This window comes from Lepidochelys kempii, chromosome 5 (genome assembly GCF_965140265.1).
Source record: "Lepidochelys kempii isolate rLepKem1 chromosome 5, rLepKem1.hap2, whole genome shotgun sequence".
Classification (NCBI taxonomy): Eukaryota; Metazoa; Chordata; order Testudines; family Cheloniidae; genus Lepidochelys; species Lepidochelys kempii.
In genome coordinates, this window is record NC_133260.1 from 15618588 (window position 1) to 15642980 (window position 24393).

The 24393-nt window shown below is 40.5% G+C and overlaps 1 protein-coding gene across 5 annotated transcripts in view; it reads right to left on the reverse strand.

Annotated features, from left to right (window-relative positions):
• DYM (dymeclin) overlaps nt 1-24393 on the reverse strand; it is a 389955-nt gene that overhangs the window by 162277 nt on the left and 203285 nt on the right. For all 5 annotated transcript variants that reach the window (XM_073343511.1, XM_073343514.1, XM_073343512.1 and 2 more), the window contains one exon: nt 21820-21945. In XM_073343511.1, the coding sequence (XP_073199612.1) occupies nt 21820-21945 (126 nt within the window). The remainder of the gene's footprint in view (nt 1-21819; nt 21946-24393) is intronic.

The following is a 24393-nucleotide window of genomic DNA, read 5'->3' on the forward strand; positions in this document are numbered from 1 at the left end:
TCTAAATGTTAGGAAATTTTTCTTAATTTTCAGCCTATTTCTTCCTCTTTACCCAATCTCATCCCAATTCTAATTAGTTATACTCCACTGGATTATCATGGGCATTTCCTTTCCCGCAGCATTTATGCTCTCCAAATAAATCATATATTCCTCCCTCCCCTTTCCCTGAGTTATTTTAGTCTCCACCTGACCACACTTTACATTTTTTATTCTTGTAATTTTTCCTACTTCCAATTTAAAAACTTTTTAAGTACCAAAGTGCACAGAAACTTATGGTATATTTTAGGTGCAGTCTCAACAGTGACTTCTTATAAATTTCCTGGTCCATAACACAACGCCTTTGCAGGCTGATCAAAATGGAATCAACTCCCCACCCTTCAGAAAAAATCATCCTATAGAAGGCTCGTATTCAATTTGCTGTACATCATCACCCCAGGTCTTTCTCATTATTGTTGCTCTGCAAGTATCTCCCCCACTCCTGTTAAGCAAAACCCTTTAAGTACAATTGTTTTATTAATGTACTACTTCACTCACTCTTCCAGATGCCAAACCAAGGCATCTCCTGGCTCCCTCCCCCTCTTTATTTTATACTTGCCCTAGCACCAAAAACTCAGAGTTGCCAATAGTCCCAATTTAGCCAGGATAAGCCCTAGGACAAAACCTTATTCATTTTTTCTGTCCAATAAAGCTAGACTTAACAAGCCACATCTTTTAAAAAAAATAAATGACTAACTTACCTAGCAGTCAAAATATTTTGTTCATAAATATATTGAAGCATCACAGATTTACAGATTCCAAGGCCAGAAGGCACCATTCTGATCATCTATTCTGACCTTCAGTTCACAGAACTTCCCCAAAATAATTCCTAGAACAGATCTTTTAAAAAATCATCCAATTTTGATTTAAAAATCCTCAATAATGGAAAAGCCACCACAACCATGGTTAAGTTGCACCAATGGCTCGTTACTGTCACTGTTAAAAATTTATGCCTTATTTCCAGTCTGAATTTGTCTAGCTTTAACTTCCAGACACTGGATTGTGTTATACTTTTCTCTGCTAGACTGGAGAGCCCATTATTAAATATTTGTTCCCCACGTAGATACTTACAGAGTGAAATGAAGTTACCCCTTAACTTCTGCTGTGTTAAACAAAATAGAATAAAAGAGCTCAATCTACCACTATGAGGTATGTTTTTCTAATCTTTTAATCATTCTCATGGCTCTTCTTTGAACCCTCTCCAATTTATCAACATCCTTCTTGAACTGTGGATACAAAACTGGACACAGTATTCCAGCAGTGATAGCAGCAGTGCCAAATGCAGAGGTAAAATAACCTCTCTATTCCTACTCAAGATTCCACTTGCATCCTAGGATTACATTAGCTCTTTTGGCCACAGTGTCACACTGGGAGCTCATGTTCAGCTGATTATCCATCATGATCCCTAAATCTTTTCCAGTCCCTGATTCCCACAAAAGGAATCTCCCTTCCTGTGAGAATGGTCTACATTCTTTGTTCCTAGATACAGACATTTACATTTAGCCATACTAAAATGAATATTGTTTGCTTCTGCCCAGTTTACCAAGCAATGCAGATTGCTCTGAATCAATGACCTGTCCCTTTCAGGATTTACCACTCCCATAATTTGTGTGTCGTCTGCAAATTTACAAATCCAAAACACCTTTACAAACCCACTTCCTAAGCCTATCGGTACACACATTTGCAGCATTTTCACTACTTCTTCAAGAAAAATAAAACACTTTACCATTAATGCAGAAACACTGAGGACCATGCATGGCTGCTAAATACTATGTATTTTGCCACTACTGATTCTTTCTTTGTTTTATAAAAACAAAAAAACAACCACCTCTCTCCTCCCCAAACAAATAAGTTGTGCATTGGTAGCATTTACTCACAATCCCAAGTTTTTAATTTTTTTAAAAGTAATTTAAAATAATTTTTTAAAGTCCCAAACATAGGATAGTTTTCATGCAACAGAACAGCAATAGGATATGTGATCGGTACTATAAAAAGATTGTCAGGGCTGTGCGGTGGTTTTAAAACCAGAGACCAAGACACACAGTAATTATTTTGTTTTTAATTTAGACATTTCTTTGGGGAGGGACAAAGAAAAAGACTGGATTTTGTAGAAAGAATATAGTAAGAGGATGGCTCTTCTCATCCTCCCTTCTTATCCATCTTTCTGAACTTTCTGAATTCACCAATCTTCTCTTTTCTTTGTTGAATTTTCTGAAACTTCCTGGAGTGTGTGTTTGGGACATCACTAATGCCATTATAAGACAGTAGAACTCTGCTGATCAAATTCCAAACGGATGTCAAACAGCAAAGGAGTTTTATGTTTCAAAATGTATGTGTGTATTTTAAAGCATGCATCCCTTTTCCAGCCAGTGACTATAGCTTTTCCTCAGCATGTCTTTACATATACTCCCTATACTTCCACCCACGAAACTCCATGAACTAATCAAGTTACTTCTTCTCAGCCTGCGAAGGAAGAAAGATTTTTAGTGTTGCTTCTATTTTTATATACATGGGGTGCACTCAGACACCAAGAGGCTATATTAGTATGTAGGACAGACAGATTAGTTTCTGATTGCTTTATGACAGCCATCCTGTGAAGTACAGAAATACTCACAAAGCAAAGGGGAAATAATCTATGTGTAAATCAGCTTCTTTGAAGATGTTGTGACAAATATGGCAATTCCCAGCAATATGCTTGAAAACCCTTATTTAATTAAATTTAAGTAGCTTTGGAGTTCATTGCATTAAAAAGACAAAGTTTATGAATTATAGTGGAAAATGTATGTAACTGGTATAGTGGGGACACATGACCAATGTAAACCCTAGGAAATGTTAAGAGCTTCAAAGGACTATTTGAAACAATGTGCGAAACAAGAATGAACTTTTGGTTCAATCTCAAGGGGTGAGGTGACTGCAAATATGCCACCTCCAGTTATGCAAAAAACTCAGTCTTTTGAAACTACGCCCTGAGGAGGGGACCTTTGTCTGCTGATTATTTGTTCCCAGAGTCTTAGGATCAAAGGCCCAAGCTGTATACAGGAATGGCTGACTGATTCATCATGGTGCTAGTTGTGAGCTGAGGCTGCTCCGAATTTGTAATCACAGAACAACCCCTTAGTGGGGTTTGAAGGACTGACTCCTGTCAGAACCCTTGTTGGAGTTGGGGCTGACCTTTCATAAGCTTATTAGCATGTGTGTAGGTTCTTTTATTGTTTTAATATGTTTTCTTTGTAATGCTTTCATTTTAAGAATAAACATGCTTGCTTAGAAAGGGCTGTGTGGTAGCTTTTAACTGCTGGCAGTTATGCTGTTTATAGCCTCTGAAGAGAACGTAAAGCACAGATGCTGGTCTTTTATGCAGTCTGGACTGCTGGGAATAACACAGAGTAGGCAGGGAACTGTGCAGCCCAGAAAAACCCAAGTCAGGGGGAGAGAAACACGAGTCACTGCCCAAGAGAGGTGACGGCTGAGGAGCCAGGAGTCTAGAGCGGGTGCTTTTGTTGGACCTTGGAGAGAGAATATAGGTGCAGTTACCCTGAACAGTGACAGAACTTGCACCCTTAAGTCTCAAACTGTAAGTACAAGTCAGGCCAGGCATCCCTTAGCAATGGGGTTTAGTCTTGTTAGCTAGGCATGGTTCCCCCTCCCTCTTTGCCTAATGCCAGTGCCTAAGCCATTAAGAATATTCTTGCCAATTCCAAACAAGAGAGAAGTAAGAGTTACCCTATGAAAGCCAAATATAAAACATCACCCCTAAAGATGTATGATATAATCACTCAAAAAGTCAACATACGACCTCCTACGGCAAACTTCTTAAACATTTAGGAAGTGTGGGGTGAGTGAGATAGCTATAATTCTGTTGCTGTGAAGGTAAGTAATTTACTCTCTCTCTCTTCTTCTTCTTTTTTTTTAAAAAGAGTAACATACTATCTCCTCCATAAACTTATTAAGCTCAGTCTTTAAGCCAGTTCATTTTTCTGCCCCCACTGCTCCCCTTGGAAGGCTGTTCCAGAATTACACTCCTCTGATGGTTAGAAACCTTCGTCGAATTTCAAGTCTAAACTTCCCGATGGCCAGTTTATATCCATTTGTTCTTGTGTTTCAAAATAGAAAAACTGCACACAATGTTAAGCCAAAGAACAATTCTGCTTTTGTGCCACCACTGATCTGCTTTTGTTGCACAACTGGTCTCTCTATCTTCCTCCTACTACTGTATGATGCACATTGCTCTATTTGCCTAACTCGTCCTGAGGCACCAACCTCCTCCAATAGAGGCCAGTCCTCTGATCCCTTACCACAGTGCCAGGTACTCCACTAATTCTACCTGTTTTATAGCCACTGACCCACATGCTTTTGGGATTTGGTTATGAACAGGGCTCCTTTGCAGAGCACCTGAAGTGCAGCTCTGACACGTATACTAGGGGCACTAATTGGGCCACCAACGCTAGTACTGACAGCACAATGTATGTAAGGATCTGAGATGAAGATCTGACACATTATATTACCCCAAATACCTTATGGGGTACTACACAAAATTACATTCCAGCTATCAAGAAGTAGGTGATCCATTTTATCTACATGTTAGTCAACAGATTCCAACTGGAAGTTCAAGCAAAAGAATCAAGTTAATAAAAATGATTGTTTAGAGGAATAATACTTTGCAAACACCAGCTCTAAAAACATTCTAATTTTTCAAGGCTCCACACAGTTTTGCACTTGCCTGTCCTCTCTGCATTTATTTCCTCTCACACCACCATCTGCTTTCTGTGCTGCATTCATTGTGCTCTGTTAACTGTTTCCATGTCTCTTTGGTCTGCACCCAAATTCATGTTCTCTTTCATGCAATCCAATATGCCTGAAATAGCACTGTAATTTGGCTCTCTTCCAGACCTCCTTCAAAAATTTCTCAAAGATCCATCTCTTTCATGATGTAGTCCCACTACAAAGACTATGCACTTCCTTTGATGGCCCTATTTGTACTGTTCTGCACTGTACCATCTAATGCCTTTTAGACTAACCTCTAAGAGGCAAAAAGAATGAGGAGTACTTGTGGCACCTTAGAGACTAACAAATTTATTTGGGCATAAGCTTTCGTGACTAAAACCCACTTCATCAGATGCATTGAGTGGAAAATACAGTAGGAAGATATATATAAAAACAGAGAACATCATGTGCCAGCAATGCCCCTCTGCCATGTACATTGGCCAAACTGGACAGTCTCTACTCAAAAGAATAAATGGACACAAATCAGACGTCAAGAATTATAACATTTAAAAACCAGTCGGAGAACACTTCAACCTCCCTGGACACTCAATTACAGACCTAAAAGTGGCAATTCTTCAACAAAAAAACTTCAAAAACAGACTCCACGAGAAACTGCAGAACTGTAATTAATTTGCAAACCGGACACCATCAAATTAGGCCTGAATAAAGACTGGGAGTGGATGGGTCATTACACAAACTAAAAACTATTTCCACATGCAAATCCCCCCCCCTACTGTTACTCGCACCTTTTTGTCAACTGTTTGAAATGGGCCATCCTAATTACCACTATAAAAGTGATTTTTCCTCCTGCTGATAATAGCCCACTGTAATAGATTTGTCTCATTAGAGTTGGTAAGGCAACCCCCATCTTTTCATGTTCTCTGTTTCTATCTATCTACCTACTTACCTACTGTATTTTCCACTCCATGCATCTGATGAAGTGGGTTTTAGCCCACGAAAGCTTATGCCCAAATAAATGTGTTAGTCTCTAAGGTGCCACAAGTATTTGTTCTTTTTGCTGATACAGACTAACACCGCTACCACTCTGAAGCCTCTAGGAGGCAAACATTCTTGTCTGTTTAGCACATTTACACTTTGTAGACCACCATATAGATCAATTCAACAAGAGCCACACCATCACAGACTAGATACCAAACAAATACCATCACAGACTAGATACATTTAAAAAAGGTATGGCCAGGGAAGGAAAACTTAGTGCTACTAATATAATTGTGGTGTGTTAATGCCTAAACGGCAGCCCTGGATATAGGAGATTCCTTTCATATATGGAGACAAAATAAGTGATTGATCATTAAAACAGGGACACATTTTCAATAACTATGTGTTGTAAAAGTCATCATGGAAATGTTAAAGAATGCCATCTGGCTAACAAATGCTGAATCTTATTGTATGGGTAAGTCACAAAAAATGCGGCTCTCTATCAGTGATAGAAATTCAAGGTAAGCATAATCAATAATGAGAATAAGCTGCTCAAAGAATGAAGTGAGGAAAGTACAACACGGTTAGACTAAGCAAGAAATGGTCATCATCAGACTAATAGTAGTTCAGAATATGGAAGAGACATAGAGGAGATAGGTATCCAAGGATGAGTGAGGAGAAAGAAAAGGGGTAGACTGTAGTTTGTAAATCAGAAGTAACCATAATGCATATCCTAAAAAAGAAAGGATTTGTCACTAAGTAAGAAAAAATGAGTAAAAATATGTATTAACACGGTTCAGAAAGACTGAGTAGAACCTGAAGAAAAACCTGAAAAATAAACTTTCATAAACAGTGATACAGAACACAAAAACAAATGAAGAATGAAGTAGTAGTGAAGAGCAGGCCATCTTCTGTCAGCACGTTCTAATTTCCCACACTGGAGGAAAGGGAAGGCAACAATTGAAATCTACATTGGGGAAAAGCCACATGCCCTCATGTTATGTTACACAGTTGTGTAGTACTGGATGAAGTGATGGTGGTGCTACAGATGTGATTAAGTGTGAACATTTCCGGCAGGCATTTTACGCCGAAAGGGCTTGGAAACTCTAAAGGAGAGAGACTAAAGGGAAATTAATATTTACTGAAAGCACAAAGAAGGCTGAGGAACTCAACAGGACGCATAAAGTACCATAAAAAGTTTTTCAGTTGCAGTGTATATGAATGGACGAGGGAAAGGTATAATTTATGGTTTTATGTGGCCATTTCTACTAGTTTGAGATTAAACTGACAGGGGTATAAAATTAAAGCAAAGCATGCATGAAGTTTTGGAAAATTAGAACTATACATAGAAAATGAAAGCCATGGTATCTGTAGGGAAGACAAATAATGAGAGACTGAAAAAGACACTATGATAAATTGCATAAAATAGGCCTATTCAGGGCCAACCCTAGACCAAATTGCTCCCCAGGTGAGGAATGTCTTCTGCCCTCCCCCTGCCATTTGTTAAACTTTTGAATACCTTATTTTTTTTGCATTTGTAGCTCATTTCATGACTTTATGCATGATTTGCATGCATGATTTATCCCTGTCATAGAAGACGACAAATTTGCATGCTAGGATCTGTAAATCTGTATTTACTCATACCATATATAAGCAAATAAAAAATAATTTCCTCTAAGCTTATAGAAACTTCTTAATTTTAAGAATAACTGAAATGTACTAACATCAAGAAATTGAAAGATATACCAACACTGGGTGTACCAATGTTAAATAGTATTACAATAGGTGACAGCCTTAGAAAGATAACCCTAGTCCTTTAGTTCTAAAGGTCGCTTTTCTCGCCTTTGCCCTCGCAAATTGAAACACAGCATCACAGAGATCCAAAGACTGGCCAATGGTATTTTTAAGCGATAAAGTAGCAAGCCATGTCAGTCTCTTGTTGGCTATCATCGATCGAAAATATCTTTTAACGAGCCTGAGCTTTGAAAAGCTATGCTCACCACTCATGATCAGAATCCTCAAAGCTACCCACACATTATGAAAAGTGTCCTTGAACTCTGCATCATGAATGAATTGGAGAACTTGGAGTGGAGAAAGCCTTCCTTATGTTGGGTTGCAAAATGTGATGTCTGAACATTCCCCACGTGTCAGTGTCTGGTGAAGGCCCATACAATTGTTCAAGAGTGTTTTCCTGTGTGCCAGCAGCTTACTAAGGTCATACAAAACCGCCCAAGGTCTTTCCTTGGTGCTTCATTTGTCTAAACCCTTCTTTGATGGACACTTGAGCAGTGTCAACGAGCATGCAAAAAGAAAAATCCCTCTTGAATTTTTCTTCTGAGCTTCCTAACTTCTCATCTCTGTCCTCGTAGCCAAACTGTCTCTTCTTCCAATGAGTACAAGTTTCCTTGAAGACAGGCTCAACTCCTAAGTTTTCCACCATTTCTTTGGCAGCAGTGATGGCATCTTCAAATCCGTTGTCTCTGTAGGCCACAATGAAATCAAGGCAGTTTCTCATGAAAGCGGTAGTGGTCACGATGTCCATTGACTGAGTTTGTAAAGGCTGGCTTACAACATTGGCTTGGAACACAATATCGTGTCAAACCACAATTGAAACCAGAAATTTGAAGTGAGTGATCTGGTTTGCCAGGCTTGGTTTGGATTCTGACCTCAGCTTTACTTGACTGCACCAGTTCCATTAGGATGTCGTAAACCTCAGCCACTTGGTACCTCACTGGCCTTACACCGGTAATGCGGCTCTCCCAGCAAGTATCACTTAGCAGCTTCACAGTCAGATTTGTAGCACTGTCCGTGAGGATTTTCCACCTGATAGTTGATGCTGAAAACACGATGTATACTTTGCAGTATTTCGAAGAGAAATATTGAATCTAAAGATGATGATGCTGCATCTGACACAACCAGGCTGAGGGAATGGCATCCACAAGGCCTGAAGAAAACTCTTGGATTCAGCGTAAGGATACTTGCCTTGACGCCACTGTTTCTTCCCTCCTTGTTCACACTGTTGTTGTACCCTTGACTGTAACAGTCCTGAAGCTTCATTTTATTCTCACTCAAATCGTTCATAAAGAGTTTTATTAGGCCTTTTCCAGTAGAATCATCCACAGACCAGAAACAGATAAAGTGTTCCTTTACTTGGATACAACCATCCTCGTCGTCAACAAATCTTACTATAAAAGACACTGTTTCACTGTGACTAAATGTTGGGAGTGTAGTCCATTATTAGAGCACAGTATTTTGCTTTGCTGAGCCGCATCAGTATGTTATCAAGCAGTTTCCGTGCCATAAGGCCAATCAATTCATTTTGAATTGTTTTGCTGCAGTAATGGTTCACAGTTTCCTTACAAACTACTTGATGAAGGTATTCACTCATGATATTACCTTATTTCCCAAGAAGCTCTACCAAACTGAGGAAATTACCATTATGTTTAGTGAACAATTTATCTGACGAGCCCCAGAAAGCCAAATTATTCTTTGCAAAGAAGAGGGTAATTGAGAGCCACGCTCCAGCACATTCCTCCGAAGCTGGGTTTCTGCATCAATAATGTGCTGGTTTTCTGTGTCTATGCATTTATTTAGCTTGAGCATGGACTTGACTTCCATCCATTTGGAGTAGGCCGTAAAATGTCTGGGAACTTTTAATGTTGCTTCAGAGCATCAGCTAAGTTTTGCCAGTAATAGTATCAGGAAAGCGCAAGCAACGATTTGGGATTCTTGTCAAATATTTTGAAACAAAAAACAACACTTTGTCACTTGATTTCAAGTAAACTAGCCAATGCCAATTCAGTTTCTCACCATTCTCAAGCACTCTTTCGCAGTGTGACTTTGAAAAGTGTCACTTCTGCTCATTTACTGGAAACATCATATCCTCGATTTTGCCCAGCCCATTCAAAATTGTACAATCAATAGCAGCAGAGTTTAGGATCACCGGCCAGAAACCAGGATCTGATGTATCAATTTGTGGTATGCAATTTTCCTTACTGCTGTTTCTGTCATCATGCAAGGCTGATTCTTCTTTATCATTTCCCTCCTTTTCATGTAAACCAGATTTTTTGTCATTACTCTCCTTTTCATGTGAGCCACATTCTTCACCATCATCACTTTCCTTTACTGCTGCAGAAAAAAAAAGGACGATTCTCCATCACTTTCCTCACATTTCCATTCCTCATCTTCAGGTAAACCTGCTAATTCCTTAGTAACAGGACTTCCATCATTTACGCTTTGCTCCTCAATTTCTTCTGCACTGAGACAATCGCTACTGCCTAAAGCCAGGTCTATGTTGTTCTATTTCAGATATTTTCCCACTGAATTTGCCCTTTGCTGAAAACTAGATTGCAATTGAGCTTTTCGCTTCCTATACTGAGCTCCTCAAGGCTTCTTAGGGGGCATCTTTAATTTTCTACAGGCAAAAACAGCGAGCATTAGGGAAAGCAAAAGACTATATTCTGCAGTATTATAAAGTCATCAAACATTACATGTTAAGTATGGGAAAAAAATAACAGTATTTCTTTTATATTGTTGCATAGATAAGGGTTTGATAGATATCTCTGGCATCTCATTAAATGTCCTTTATTAGTTGCTGTTTACACTTTTCAAGTCTTAAAACACAAGTAAATTTTCACAATTACACAATAAAATAAGGTTCATAATATCGCAGCTGTGCTCTCCTTTCACTTCAGTTAGTTCTTATTTCTCCCTGACTGATTGGCGACATCCCACCCCTTATATACCCGCGGGGCACAGCTGACAACATTCTTGGAGGTTCAAGGAAAATGTAGTTCTCAGAAAGACTGGAAGGTTCCACGAGATACTACAAAGTCCAGAATATTCTAGGAGGTTAGTGAAAAAATGAATCCACATATGGAATACCTGAAACATTTTACTTCAAACGTTCTATTTTCCCTTTTGCCGCTAACAACGAAAACAGCACCCTGAACCCGGCACCCCCCAAGCCCAGCAGCCCAAGTGGTTGCCTGCCCCTAAATCTGGCCCTGGACCTATTGGTCCATAACACATCCGATGAATAAAGAGGATTATCTTAAATATTAATGGCAATCTACACAACAATATTTAATAATTATTTATAGGACAGTTCCTGCCCTAATTTGAGGGAGACACAGTGAAGTGGAATGATGCTGGTGATGAAGTGGCATTGTGCCAGAGCCATCCAAGTGGCACAAAACAAGAAGGCACAGGGGAGGCTACAAGCAAGTGATGTGCACACTGAAGACTGACTTCTTCTAATGCTATCCTAACTGCTCTGTATGGACATTGCTCTGATGTATATGTGTGGAAGAGACAAGGAGGAGAGGCACCCACATGCTCTTCTCCCCACAACAGAACAGAGTAGAATTTATTCTTAGATATCTAATGATATACAACACAGCTCCTGCCTGGGTATTTTAAACTGGTCATTGCTGAGCATTTGGCTTGGATGCTGAATGGGATTACTCAGTTGTTATGTACTATTAGTTACAAATAGTAGTTTAATATGCATAATGTTATCTTGAATTAGTCTGTGCAACCTTAATTCAGCCCCCTTGTTCACATGCATTATAATGCAGTCTAATCACATGATTACATACTATTTTTCCCCAAGACCACTGCCTCACTCTGTGCACAGGATGAACCTGCTCTGGGGACAAATTGTCTGTTTTCCGTAGGATGCCTGTCTCACTTGTTGCAGAAGTTGGAAGACATGTAGTGAATGAGATAGAGGTCTAAGGGAAGAGAAAGGATTGCCTCATGGTTAATGCAGTTGAATGCCTTGGAGAATTGGAGAGCTTGACTTGCAACCTTAAGAATGTTCTTTTAATATAGAAATTGCAAACAAAAAACAGTTTTTTCTTAAAAAGGCGAAGTGACAAAACAAATTCCATCATGTGACATCATATCCACATCCACATGGTTTGTCAGCAGGGTTGGAACCTTTAGATCCACAGACCTCTACCGCTTGAGCTAATGGAGGAACTGATAGGATGACAACCTACTATTGCTATATGACAGATTTCAGAGTAACAGCCGTGTTAGTCTGTATTCGCAAAAAGAAAAGGAGTACTTGTGGCACCTTAGAGACTAACCAATTTATTTGAGCATGAGCTTTCGTGAGCTACAGCTCACTTCATCGGATGCATACCGTGGAAACTGCAGCAGACTTTATATACACACAGAGAATATGAAACAATACCTCCTCCCAGCCCACTGTCCTGCTGGTAATAGCTTATCTAAAGTGATCATCAAGTTGGGCCATTTCCAGCACAAATCCAGGTTTTCTCACCCTCCGCCCCCCCCCCCCCCCCACACACACACACAAACTCACTCTCCTGCTGGTAATAGCCCATCGAAAGCTCATGCTCAAATAAATTGGTTAGTCTCTAAGGTGCCACAAGTACTCCTTTTCTTATTGCTATATGGACCATCACTAGAGAGAGATAAGACACACTTTGCCAGTGTGTTGCAAATATTTGCTGACAGCAGGATAATGGTGACAGTCAGGAATCTCAGGTTCGATTTCAGGCTTTGGAGAGGAAAGTGTTCTGTTTGGTCACAGACAGTTCTGCATGTTCCTCCCCCAACCTTGACCCCTTTTGCCCCTTCCCTATCCATCTTGTCTCTGTCCAAGTCTGCTCTCTTCCCCACCCCTGGCTCTTCATCCCAGGCCCAATCTCCTTGCTCAAATTGTCCTTGTCTCCTAGTTTGCCCCTTCAGGCTTTCAGTCCATGTCCAGTCTCCCCACAATTCTCAATTCAAGTCAGTCACCCCTGCCAGCTCCTCATCATATCTTCCTCCCCTCCGCCTGCCACTCCCATTTTTACACTACGCAATAGCTTCCAGTGCCAGTCTTCCTCCCAGGGTTCCAGTTCTAATCTCAGTCTCCCCGCTCCCATGCTCCTTGTCCCAGTTTCCCCTGACACTATCTTTTTGCAGTCAGTCAAGTTATTCCCCCACAACCTGGCTCCTGGTTAGATCTCTTTTTCCTCCTTTTCCTGCCTCCCTTTTTCCCCACCCCACTTAGTTCCCAGTACCAGTCTAAAAATTAATGGTAGCTTAGATACAAATGATGATGACTTTATCACATTTATAATGTGCAAACAGAAAAAAAGTCCAGACCAGTAATATAGATACTTGGTGCTCCAAAAGTGTCAATTTCACAAATCTGAAAACAACTTTCAGCCAAATCACGTGGGTGGAAGAATTTCATCAGAAAAATGTGAATGATAATTAGGAATTATTCAACAGAAATTTACTAGATGCCTGCTGGTCTGGCTCTTGTCCCCTCTGTATTCAGGTCAGGCAGATTCCTCCTCAGTGCTGCCTGGGCATCAGCAGGAGTGTCACTGACCACACAAGAGAGAGGTTCCCTGCTCTCAGCTCTGATATCCAACCTCCCATCCCAAAGCAACTGGGACAGCAATTACAAGGAAAGTCTGGCTTTGCCCCTGTAGCACTGGTCTGGTGCATGCTCAGTTGCTCTGTGCGGCTGGTGCAAATACAGTCCAGTCAGCACTAGGAGCTGTGAAAGAATAAAGCATGCTCAGTCACACTGTGGGGACTGCGCACGTGCAGTCTGGTTTATACTAGGAGTTAATGCCCAGTGAGAATGAAATGTTTTGGACTGTTACATTCAAAGATCTCAGAAGTCTCTACTGAGCATGTGCAAATGGAGATTTTTCAAAAGTTTATATCTTAGCCAAATTCAAGCAGTTTTTCACAGGATCAGAGGGATGGGATGTCTATCCTACTTTAGCACAAAAAAAGTTATCAGGAGCTAAAGAGCTCAATTAAGATACTGGCCACACCTGGAGGATGTGCCAGCCCCAGTTACTGATGAATCCCATCTCGGGAAGGAGCTGGGGGCTACTGTAAAGAGAAGAAGTTTGCAGCAAAAAGGGTCTGCAGTAGAGAGAGGGAAGGAACTCTGCAGTCACCTTCTGGGATCAGAGCATGGAAAGAGCCCAGAGAGGCAGTTGAGGGCCCAGCATGTGATGAAAGATCAAGCCTGAGGATGACAGAAGGGGGTTTAAATTCATACTTTTACACTGGGGTTTATAGGAGGATTCCAGGGGAGAGCCCTTTGAGTCCTAGCCCCGCAAGAAGGGTGAGTTTACAGAGGCTTTAGAGAGGCCTGCTGATAGGCTCAGATAGAAGGAAGCCCTAGAAGTTAGCAGGGAGTGGGTCTGAATATAGACAGACCTTGCTTGCTAACTACAGGGTCCCTGGGCTAGAATCCAGAGGAGAGGGAGGGTCTGAGTTCCCCTACTAGCTACTGGGGAAGGTGGTGGGAAAGCTCCCCTGAAAGAACAGGATAAGGATAATAAAACCCTGAGAGAAGGGTGTGGACAATGGGGCCCAGCGTCAGAGACAGAAAATCTGACATAAGGGCATTGGACATTCTGCTAATCTGGAAGTGATGGATTTAAATGCAATAGGGCTGGAAGGCTGAGTTGCGAGAGTAGCAGCAGCTCAGGTCTGGTCTACACTACAGACCTATATTGGTACAATCACATCACTCAAGGATGTGGAAAATCCACCCCCCGGAATGACGTAGTTATACTGACCTAACCCGCTGTGAAGACAGAGCTTCTCCAGCTGACATAACTAATCCATCTCCCTGAGGGGCGGCAGCTATGCCAATGGGAGAGCTTTCTCCTGTCCGTGTAGAGTGCCTTCATTAAAGCACTGCAGCAGCGCCAATGCAGTGTTTGAAGTGTAGACTTGCCCTCAGTCTTTTCTAGTGCCCTTGGTCAACAGTTGCTCCAGTCCTTTGGTGTTCTATCATGCCCATCTCCAAGGAGGGGCTCTTGTGATGAGTCCACTCTTCCACAAACAGCAAAAGACACATCCTTGACACAAAGGCCACCCCATGGTCCAAAGTATGGAGCTTCTCAAATAAAAGGTCACCCAAATTTTTAACATGTCCTAAACAACATGCTTTTCCCTGTCCTCATTCTGGAAATTGCTAATCCATTTCAGTTAAAACTTTCCAAAATATTCAGCCTAAGGTGGACACCCAGAGAATTTCAGGCCCAGTGGTTAAAGTTTGCCAAAGCGGTAAAACTGAAAATAAAGTCTTATAATGGAAGTGTCAAGCAACCTTAATAATAGGCTTACTAGCCACACCTATAATATAATTTCCCACTCATCGGCGTTTAATAGCACTACGTAGAGCTATGTTCAGTCCTGACCTACAAGATACTTGGGTACTCTACTTTTAAGACTCTTATAATAATTACCTAACTATATACTCCGCTGACTCTTCAGCTCTAGTAACTTCCTAGTGTCAAATCAAAAGGCATACTAATAATCACACGCAAAAAAGAGTAAAGGATGTGGAACGCTCCTTTCTACTGATTCTGAGAACATACATTTGAAGTTCTATCACTGCTACATGAATCTTTAGGAAGGAGGAACTAGTGATATTACAGCTACAGTTCAGGTGAAGATAGATAATAAACCAAGTCAGTTCTGATGGCTAAGACGACTGATTATACTTTTAATGAGCCTAGAAGGGGGAAAAGTAACCTGAATACCATGAAACCAAAACCAGCACAGTTGACTGTAAGGCTGAGTGCTATATACGCACACAGAGATTTCAGTAAAACAGAACACATCAAAATAATAGCCTGCATTCCAGAGTAGCCCCAGAACACACTAATATGACTTCATTCCTCAAGAAAAAATGTTTCAGAAATTTTGACTGAATCATGGTGGTCAAAAGAACAAACCTTTAACTCCTGTATGTCATGCCTACAACTCTTTCATTTCATATTTCGGTTTACACCAATTAGGCCTTTAAGATACAAAAAATTCCCAAAAAAAGAATGCTTGGTTTCTGAAACAATAGTAGTATACCAGCACATTAAAAACATGTCACCAACTAACAAAGAAGCACAGAATTCAGCAGTGTCAAATGTTGTCTCTTGTCCTATACTTAGACTGTAAGCGAATTGGGGCAGGGACTATCTTTTTGTTCTATGTTTGTACAGTACCTAGCACAACGGGGTCCTGGCCCATGACTTGTGCTCTGATGCGCTGTGGTAGTACAAATAAATAATGATAATAATAATAATAAGTCATCTCATAAGGGGACTGGTAGTCAGGAGATCTTGGTTACCAACTCTGCCAGAGACTCATTAGGTCATTAAGTAAATAACCTGTGGCTGATTTTCAGAGGTGCTGAGCATCACAATTCCAGCTGAAGTTAAAGGGAAATGTGAATACTCAGTTCCTCTGGAAACAGGGAACCAACACCTGACTCTCACAATCAACATTTTTTTTAAACAAATGGGGAAAATGAAACTTCTGTCTTTGTAAAGTGCTTTTAAATGCTTGACAAAATGTGTTATTTTCACACACAATAAAATTTCATTACATGACTGTTCAGCTTCAAAGTAGCTTCATCAAAAAAAAAATCCATAAACTCTCAGTAAAAACAGGAACTTTAAATTAAGGTTTAATTAGAGAAATTGTGACATTTCTACCTCTATTCTCACTGAAGCTTACAAATTAATGGGTATAAAGAGTAGTCATAACAGAAAATACATTTCTTATCAAAATGACAATGAGCTACAAAACAGAGGCAATTACTAGCCCAACCGTGTATGTTTTCTTGCATTGTTCAACTATTCTTCAGCAAATAATCTCACAAAAAGTAACATAACTAAGTAAGCAGCATAAAATGCTCACAACAAATCCCCCAAACACATTCAATTTATCAGGTTTTAAGGTTTCATAAATTCAAAATTTAGTTAAGGTTATAAGAAAGTTTTGCTAAGGTTCAAACATTTTGAGACAGAATGCGGACCCAGTTTCAAACAAATCTAGTACGATTTATGGATTTGCACAGAAAATGAAAATAAAACCTAAAGCTTTGCACACAATACCCAGAGAAAAGTCTGCAAATTTTGACTTGAGTTTTGCTCTGAATTCTCAAAGTGAAACAAGGGCTATAGACCCAAGAGAACAGTACTTCGAAAATGTGTTTGCATGAAACTCTGAGAACTGAAACCTCAGAATTTCCCACAGCTCTGATTATGAGGCATTTCTTCAGAATCTGAGGAAGACTGACTCAGTGTTAAAATTTTAAACTGCAACATACACAACATATTTCCAGTTATTATTATTTGATAACAGCGTCATAGCACCACTGAGGTTTAGCCCAGCCCCCATGGCGGGGTGGGAGGCAGAGCAGAGGGGTGTGTCTGGGTCAAATTTGAGTGAGTGGCATTGCAAACCCCATGCACCAGTGGCCAGGTCACAATGCTGAGAGTGGGGAGCCCAGCCCAGCCAGCCTGCGGGACAGGAGCCAGCTCAACTGGGACCTATTCTGGCTTTCTTGTGGTTTCTTTATTTCCTCCAATGTCTCACAACTCCCCTGAGGTCACAACCCACAGTTTGGGGAACGCTAATTTAGAGAGCTATAAGAAGGTGTTCGTTAGTATTTGTACAGTGCTATGAAGAGTTACAGAAGCATTTGCTAATGGGCAGCACAAAGTCACTGAAGAGCTCATTTTAAGTGTACTGTTGCAATCTGGAAACAAAATAACATTTAGAAATAAATATAGCTGTCTGTAGGAAAAAAGTACCATAAAACTTTGTGACACTGCATCTCATTTGAAGATCTCAATTAAATTATGGTTTCATGTTGCTGGGGGGTGGGGACGGGTGGGAGGGAATCAATTCACCAAAGACCCATCCGTTTACTCCATTGTTACTACTGAATTAAAGTGGGTTCTGTGCGAGTCCCAGGGGTCTGCCTGCATGGAGTCAATTGCAGGAACAAGATCTATGTTTTGATCACCTCTTCCATGCAGCTAAGACCACATTTATTTGAAATAAAAACCCTTTAGCAGTTAGAAGAGTTTCTGTGGTTTCCTGGGCTCTTTACCAGTCTGTATAATCAAAAGATTTATAAAACTGTGCTTACTAAAATTAATCTTAAAAATCAATAAATAAATAAATGTGGGTGTAATACCACAAAGGAAAATATGCCCATAAATGGATCACACAGTAATGACTGTTATAAGAACATTACAGGATATGCATCAGCACAGAGAAAAAAAGGTCGACTCAAAATACATTAAATTATTCTCTTATTTTCTCAGACTTCAGCCAAGTGATGGAAGAAGCTTCCTGCTGAAATTGCTAAAATGCAATAAATGCTTACAGTGAATAAGAGCTTCATTCAGGTTCTATGACTGGTGCTAGACATTCACATTTTACAGACAGATTTAGATAGCTCCCTTCTCTTCATTGATAAGTTTTTTTCTTCCCTCTGAGAGCCTCTCAGCATTTCGGGAGTTGTGTGTTTGAGATTTAAGACATTTAATGAAACTAATTAACACTATACAAAATCTGTTTGGAAGCTAGTCCCACACCTTTCACACTGAGAATACACACCTAAAAACATTGAAAAGGATGTAAACTGGTGTCAGATGCACCAATGCATTCTTACACCTGATTTCCAGAGGAAAAGAAAAAACATGGCTTTATCTGTCCTTTTATTTTCTTCTGACAGCCATATACAGGTGAGTGGGTCCTCAGGAACTGGCATCAGGAAGATCCTTTCACAAACTGTCCATCAAAACAGGGTTGGGCTTAACCTGCAATATTCATATCTGGATTTTGAAATCCTCCTTCTCTTCCCCTCTTCTACAAAGTTCAGTGATGTTCAGAATTAGGAATGAAACAAGGGAATCAGAAAATGCTGCTTGCCCAGGGTCGTGGGTAAAGCAAATAACTGGAGGGGAATTTTCTTGAAACACAGGAATCCTGGGGCCTCAGGGTCATAGTCTTTGACCCACTTCTAGTCAAGTATGTCATGGCTGCTAAGGCAATGTTGTAGTGTCATGGCTGCTAAGGCAACGGGAACTCACCTGCACACCCAGAGGTGAATTCTCTGGGTGAGGGCAGGAGATACCCAACCTCTCCTCTTCATTGCACCCATCCATCTCTGTGACAAAGTTTTGGAGTGCAAGGGGAAACAAAAGCCCTGGAGTTCAATGTAAGCAATGCTACAGAAGTAGCAAAGGTGCATTTTGTTTGACTTTAGGCCTTATGCACAGAGGGGAGTACAGACCATTCATGGGGCGTGAAAGAAGGGATAGAAAAGAGGACTGCACAGAGGAAAGAAACAGAGGAGGGTGGAAAAGGTTGAATGATGCCCGGGTCTGCCCTCTGTGTTCCTTCAGCTGTCGATAGAGCAGCATGCAACTCCTTGAAAGTCATTCATTTTTGGCCCTCTTTCCAGATGCAGCGAAAAGCTGGTCACATGAGCAGTTCACATGTACAGGACAAGGTGGGTAGAAAGTTGGCTGGTGGGTAGAAAGTTGGCTAGATTGCCGGGCTCAACGGGTAGTGATCAATGACTCCATGTCTAGTTGGCAGCCAGTGTCAAGTGGAGTGCCCCAGGGGTTGGTCCTGGGGCCGGTTTTGTTCAATATCTTCATAAATGATCTGGAGGATGGTGTGGATTGCACTCTCAACAAATTTGCGGATGATACTAAACTGGGAGGAGCGGTAGATACGCTGGAGGGCAGGGATAGGATACAGAGGGACCTAGACAAATTGGAGGATTGGGCCAAAAGAAATCTGATGAGGTTCAATAAGGATAAGTGCAGGGTCCTGCACTTAGGACAGAAGAACCCAATGCACAGCTACAGACTAGGGACCGAATGGTTAGGCAGCAGTTGTGTGGAAAAGGACCTAGGGGTGACAGTGGACGAGAAGCTGGATATGAGTCAACAGTGTGCCCTTGTTGCCAAGAAGGCCAATGGCATTTTGGGATGTATAAGTAGGGGCATAGCGAGCAGATCGAGGGACGTGATCGTCCCCCTCTATTTGACATTGGTGAGGCCTCATCTGGAGTACTGTGTCCAGTTTTGGGCCCCACACTACAAGAAGGATGTGGATAAATTGGAAAGAGTCCAGCGAAGGGCAACAAAAATGATTAGGGGTCTGGAACACATGACTTATGAGGAGAGGCTGAGGGAACTGGGATTGTTTAGTCTGCAGAAGAGAAGAATGAGGGGGGATTTGATAGCTGCTTTCAACTACCTGAGAGGTGGTTCCAGAGAGGATGGTTCTAGACTATTCTCAGTGGTAGAAGAGGACAGGACAAGGAGTAATGGTCTCAAGTTGCAGTGGGGGAGGTTTAGGTTGGATATTAGGAAAAACTTTTTCACTAGGAGGGTGGTGAAACACTGGAATACGTTACCTAGGGAGGTGGTAGAATCTCCTTCCTTAGAAGTTTTTAAGGTCAGGCTTGACAAAGCCCTGGCTGGGATGATTTAATTGGGGCTTGGTCCTGCTTTGAGCAGGGGGTTGGACTAGATGACCTCCTGAGGTCTCTTCCAACCCTGATATTCTATGGTTCTATGACTATAGGCTCAGGCAGCAGCCCACAGGCCCAGGATTCTCTCCCCCATTCCCATAGTACTCATTTAAGGAACAAAAAGATGTATGTCCTGGCCGCCTGGAGCCACCAAAGGATATCCTACCAAGCATCCTCCGCTGAAGAGGGAAACAGAGGCATAAGATAAGGCAGCAAAGAAAATAGTGAAAGAGAAGATATGGAAAAGAAAAGAGAACAGAGGCAGAGAAGGGGAAGCACGTGAAAACTGGCAGGAAAAAGGAGGGCAAATACTTGTTTTAATTAAAGGGAGATAGTAAATATCACTCACATTATAAAGCCACCATTATACCAATGTTGGCAATCTCAGCAGTGATTACAAGGATTAAATGGACATAGAAAGCGAATTATGCTCTCACCCCATGGCTTAACCTACACTGGCCATTTTAGGAAAATCTGCCATGTTTGCCAAAACAATGAGAGATCTGTTGACAGAGCATGTTTAAAGCCTTTAAAATAAATGAAGAAAGATGAGGCAAGGAAGTGATGGCAAGGTGGTGGCGTACTGTATCTCAATAGTTCAATAAACTCAATTCATGAGCAAAAAACTTGAATGTTAAGGAGATATTAAATCTATAGACACTGCATCCAAATATATACACCCATGGTGTGTGGGGCGGAAGGAAAAGTCTCCAGAGAAATGTTGGCCTCAGCAGTTTGCATATTTGCCGTCTGTTTTCATCCGCAAAGTTGCTTATTAGTCCCAAGAAATTTCACATACACACAAAGTCCTCCTGTTTTCTACATATAGATCTACATAATCTCCTATGAGGCTACAGAAATTTGTGACCAAAATTCTCTCTCTCGGGTTTTTATAAACCTCTATCATTTTGATAACCTGGGGAAAAAGTCACATTCCTGCTAAGACAGGACAAACTTACCTGTGAGAAAGATTCTGTTTAACTACCTGAACACTTGCTTTCAGCTTTTCACATCTCCTTTATGAATCAATGCATCACATAATCCCAGGAGATACTTTGCATGTCCGAGCCAAAAATCAGATAAAATTAGATAAAACTTCTTCTACATTGTGATAGTTTTACAAGCTAGGAAACTAGAACGACCATCCCTGTCAGTCTCTAGCACAGTTGGTCAAGGCCAATGAAATCTATTCAGAATTTGGACCATGTTATATGGCTAATATAAAAAAATATATTAATCTGGACAAAAGACAGACTGGAGATGCCAAGTAAGGAAGTTACATCCAGTTTGGGAAATAAAAACTCCCACTAAAGTCCCTTCAGTTGACATATAAGCTGCTTAAGTAAGGTTGCTGTGAAAGCATAGGACGGTTTACCCATCATTCTATTTCTTTTTCTTCCTTGGCAGTATCCTTGAGGCAACCTGCCTGCCTACTTCCATGCTCAGTTGGAAAGAGGAAACACCAGAGAAGAACAAAGTTATCCTAGTGGCAGGAAAATCATTTGTACACATCACTAAACAAAGATTATTGAAAGGAAACTTGTAACCCTCTTTTAATTAGTCCTGTAGGAAATGAGTATATATCCTCAAATCTTGAAGAGCAAATTTAATCTGTAAACCAGTTCCACTGAGGAGACAATTATTGTCCTGAAACGTGCAAGCTTATTTCTATTCAGATAAACATCTAAATGATTTTTATTTTCTAAGAGTTATTTACCATAACAGTAACTCACCACTTCATGAATAGATCGATTGAAGCCATCATCCTCTGTAAGGATCAACAAAATTATAAGAGCCATGTAAACATGGTGTGAATTCCTTTCTTCAACTTGATAGAGAATTTCAAGAATTGGCAAAACCTTGAGGGGGAAAAACAAGAATGCATTAGTTTAGCCTTTCAATCATCACAAACAATAAACACAGAAGGTTTTAAACCCTCCTTGTGTCATCCTGTCCTTCATAATATCACAGCATCCTTTCCCTCCTGAAATAGCCACCCCTAAATACTGATGTAAAATGCTCAAAGGCCTTCCATCTGCTTTTTATGTCTCCGTCAGAGTCATTAACAGTCTAAACATATTCTTTCTTGTAGTGAGACACTGAATTTTAATTCCTAATCAATGGAATTCCTAGCCACACCAATTACTATAAGGCTCTGAAAATTCCATCTCCCATCTGATAGAAAAACTGTTTGCTGAACCAAATTTATACCAGTCCACGGCTAACTCAGTTGAAACACAGTTTGCCTGGCTACAACACACGGGGCCCAATCATCTTCCTCACAACATTTTACAAAGGTTTAGTCAACACAGAACTATGATTTGAAATTGTTTTGTCCCATCCATCATAGCTAGACAGTGTTTGAACTGCACTATTCAGAACCATTGTACAATCAGAGGAGGGCAAAAACTGGCACCTTAATCCAAACCTCTTGGAATTTAAAGGGGTGGAGGTGAACAAATTAGAATCCCCAGATCTGAAAAACAATTTGGGTTGGATCCAAAACCAATAAAAGCCTGTTTTTCCAATTCTAATTCATATACTGCCAGTGTTTCAGTGTTCCCATTCTTATGGGAGTTCAGCCCAAGGTCTTGCAACATTTCCACAAGATGGCCAGCTTGAGCCAAAGTCTTGAAAGAAGGGCTGACAGGATTTCATTGCCACAGAATTAGTACCTAAACTCTAGTCTTGATTTGTCCTCAAACTCCAGCCTAAACTTATTACTGTCTCCTCACCATTTCTTTGGATATTAGCTTTACATTGACTCGGTATAATTTCCCCTTTCCATGATTCCTAAATCACAAAATAATATAGTAAAAGGACTTCAGAAGATTCTTATTTCCAAGAGTGAATGAGACACAGAGAACTCTTCCTAAGAGATTATAGATGCTTAAAGACTTAGCTTGATGTTTTAAAAAACAAACCAAACATAGCAGGATGAATCATGTGAAACCTTTTCTGGTGACCAGCCAGTACTCTGAATGCATCATATGCCTCTAAAATTACCAGAAATGTTCTGTTATAATCACCAAGTTCCAAAACAGCTTGTTTTGGCTCGACACATGAAAGACATTTTTACAGTTTCTTATAAAACCAGTGGGTTTGTCTTTATGGGCTTCTGGCACATACCTTTTCTGGGGCACATTAACCAGGATGAAGATAACACCACAGGAAAGAATGAGACTTTTTTAAAAACACGTTTTTCCCATCATTAGAACCAAACATCTTTCTCTACAAATTCAAAAGTTAGGGATTTCAAACAGTCACTTCTTTGCTGTTAAAAACCGTTCATTTTTCTACATCCTGCAATAGTAGGGATTGAGATTTTTTTCTCTGAACTACATGATCATTGAAACGAAGACAACATTGTTATATCATTTGTATTTCAGACAGAACAATATCAGTGCTAAAAATAAAATATATTTACTTCCCCATCCCTCAGTGGGAAGTGGTTTTCCCCATATCCTTGAGCAAACAGCTCTTCATTTCTATCTATCCCTAAATATAACAAGTACCATTGTTATGGCTGAAATGGACACAACTCTCACCAGCGTTAGATGCCACTAAAATTCGTTCATTAGAAACTGAGCATTTCTGTTAAGGAACGCGAGACACTCATCTCCCAGCTCCAATCAGAATCAACGTGTGCTCACTCGCTCTCTGTTGCATTCCCAGGAACTCCTGCCTTGAGGCGAGGAGAACAAGTTTAGAGAAGGACTCAGTTCTCCTGGATGGTAGCACAGAACACTGCCATCCAGATCATCCCTTCTTCGATATTTTTAAGCATAAGAAAAGCAGATAATGACTAAAGACATTTGTTTTTCTGACATGAAGCCTAGATCTCTTTAGTGTTATTACTGGCTTGTTCTGTCTTTCACAAGTTTTTCAACTGAAAAAGAAAAAAATTCAAAACTACCTCATACAAGGCTTACTGCCTGAGCTCACAGCTCCAATTGCTTCCAACTAAAATACAGTAGAACCTCAGAGTTATGAACAGGTTGGAATGGAGGTTGTTCGTAACTCTGAAACGTTCGTTACTCTGAACAAAACATTATGGCTGTTCTTTCAAAAGTTTACAACTGAACAATGACTCAATACAGCTTTAAAACTTTACGATGCAGAAGAAAAATGCTGATGTTAACCATCCTAATTTAAATGAAACAAGCACAGAAACAGTTTCTTTATCTTGTCAAAAAAAAATTTAAACTTTTAAACTTCCAGACCCCAACGAGAGACCGCTGAATTGGAATTAATTTGCAAACTGGATACAATTAACTTAGGCTTCAATAGAGCCTGGGAGTGGATGG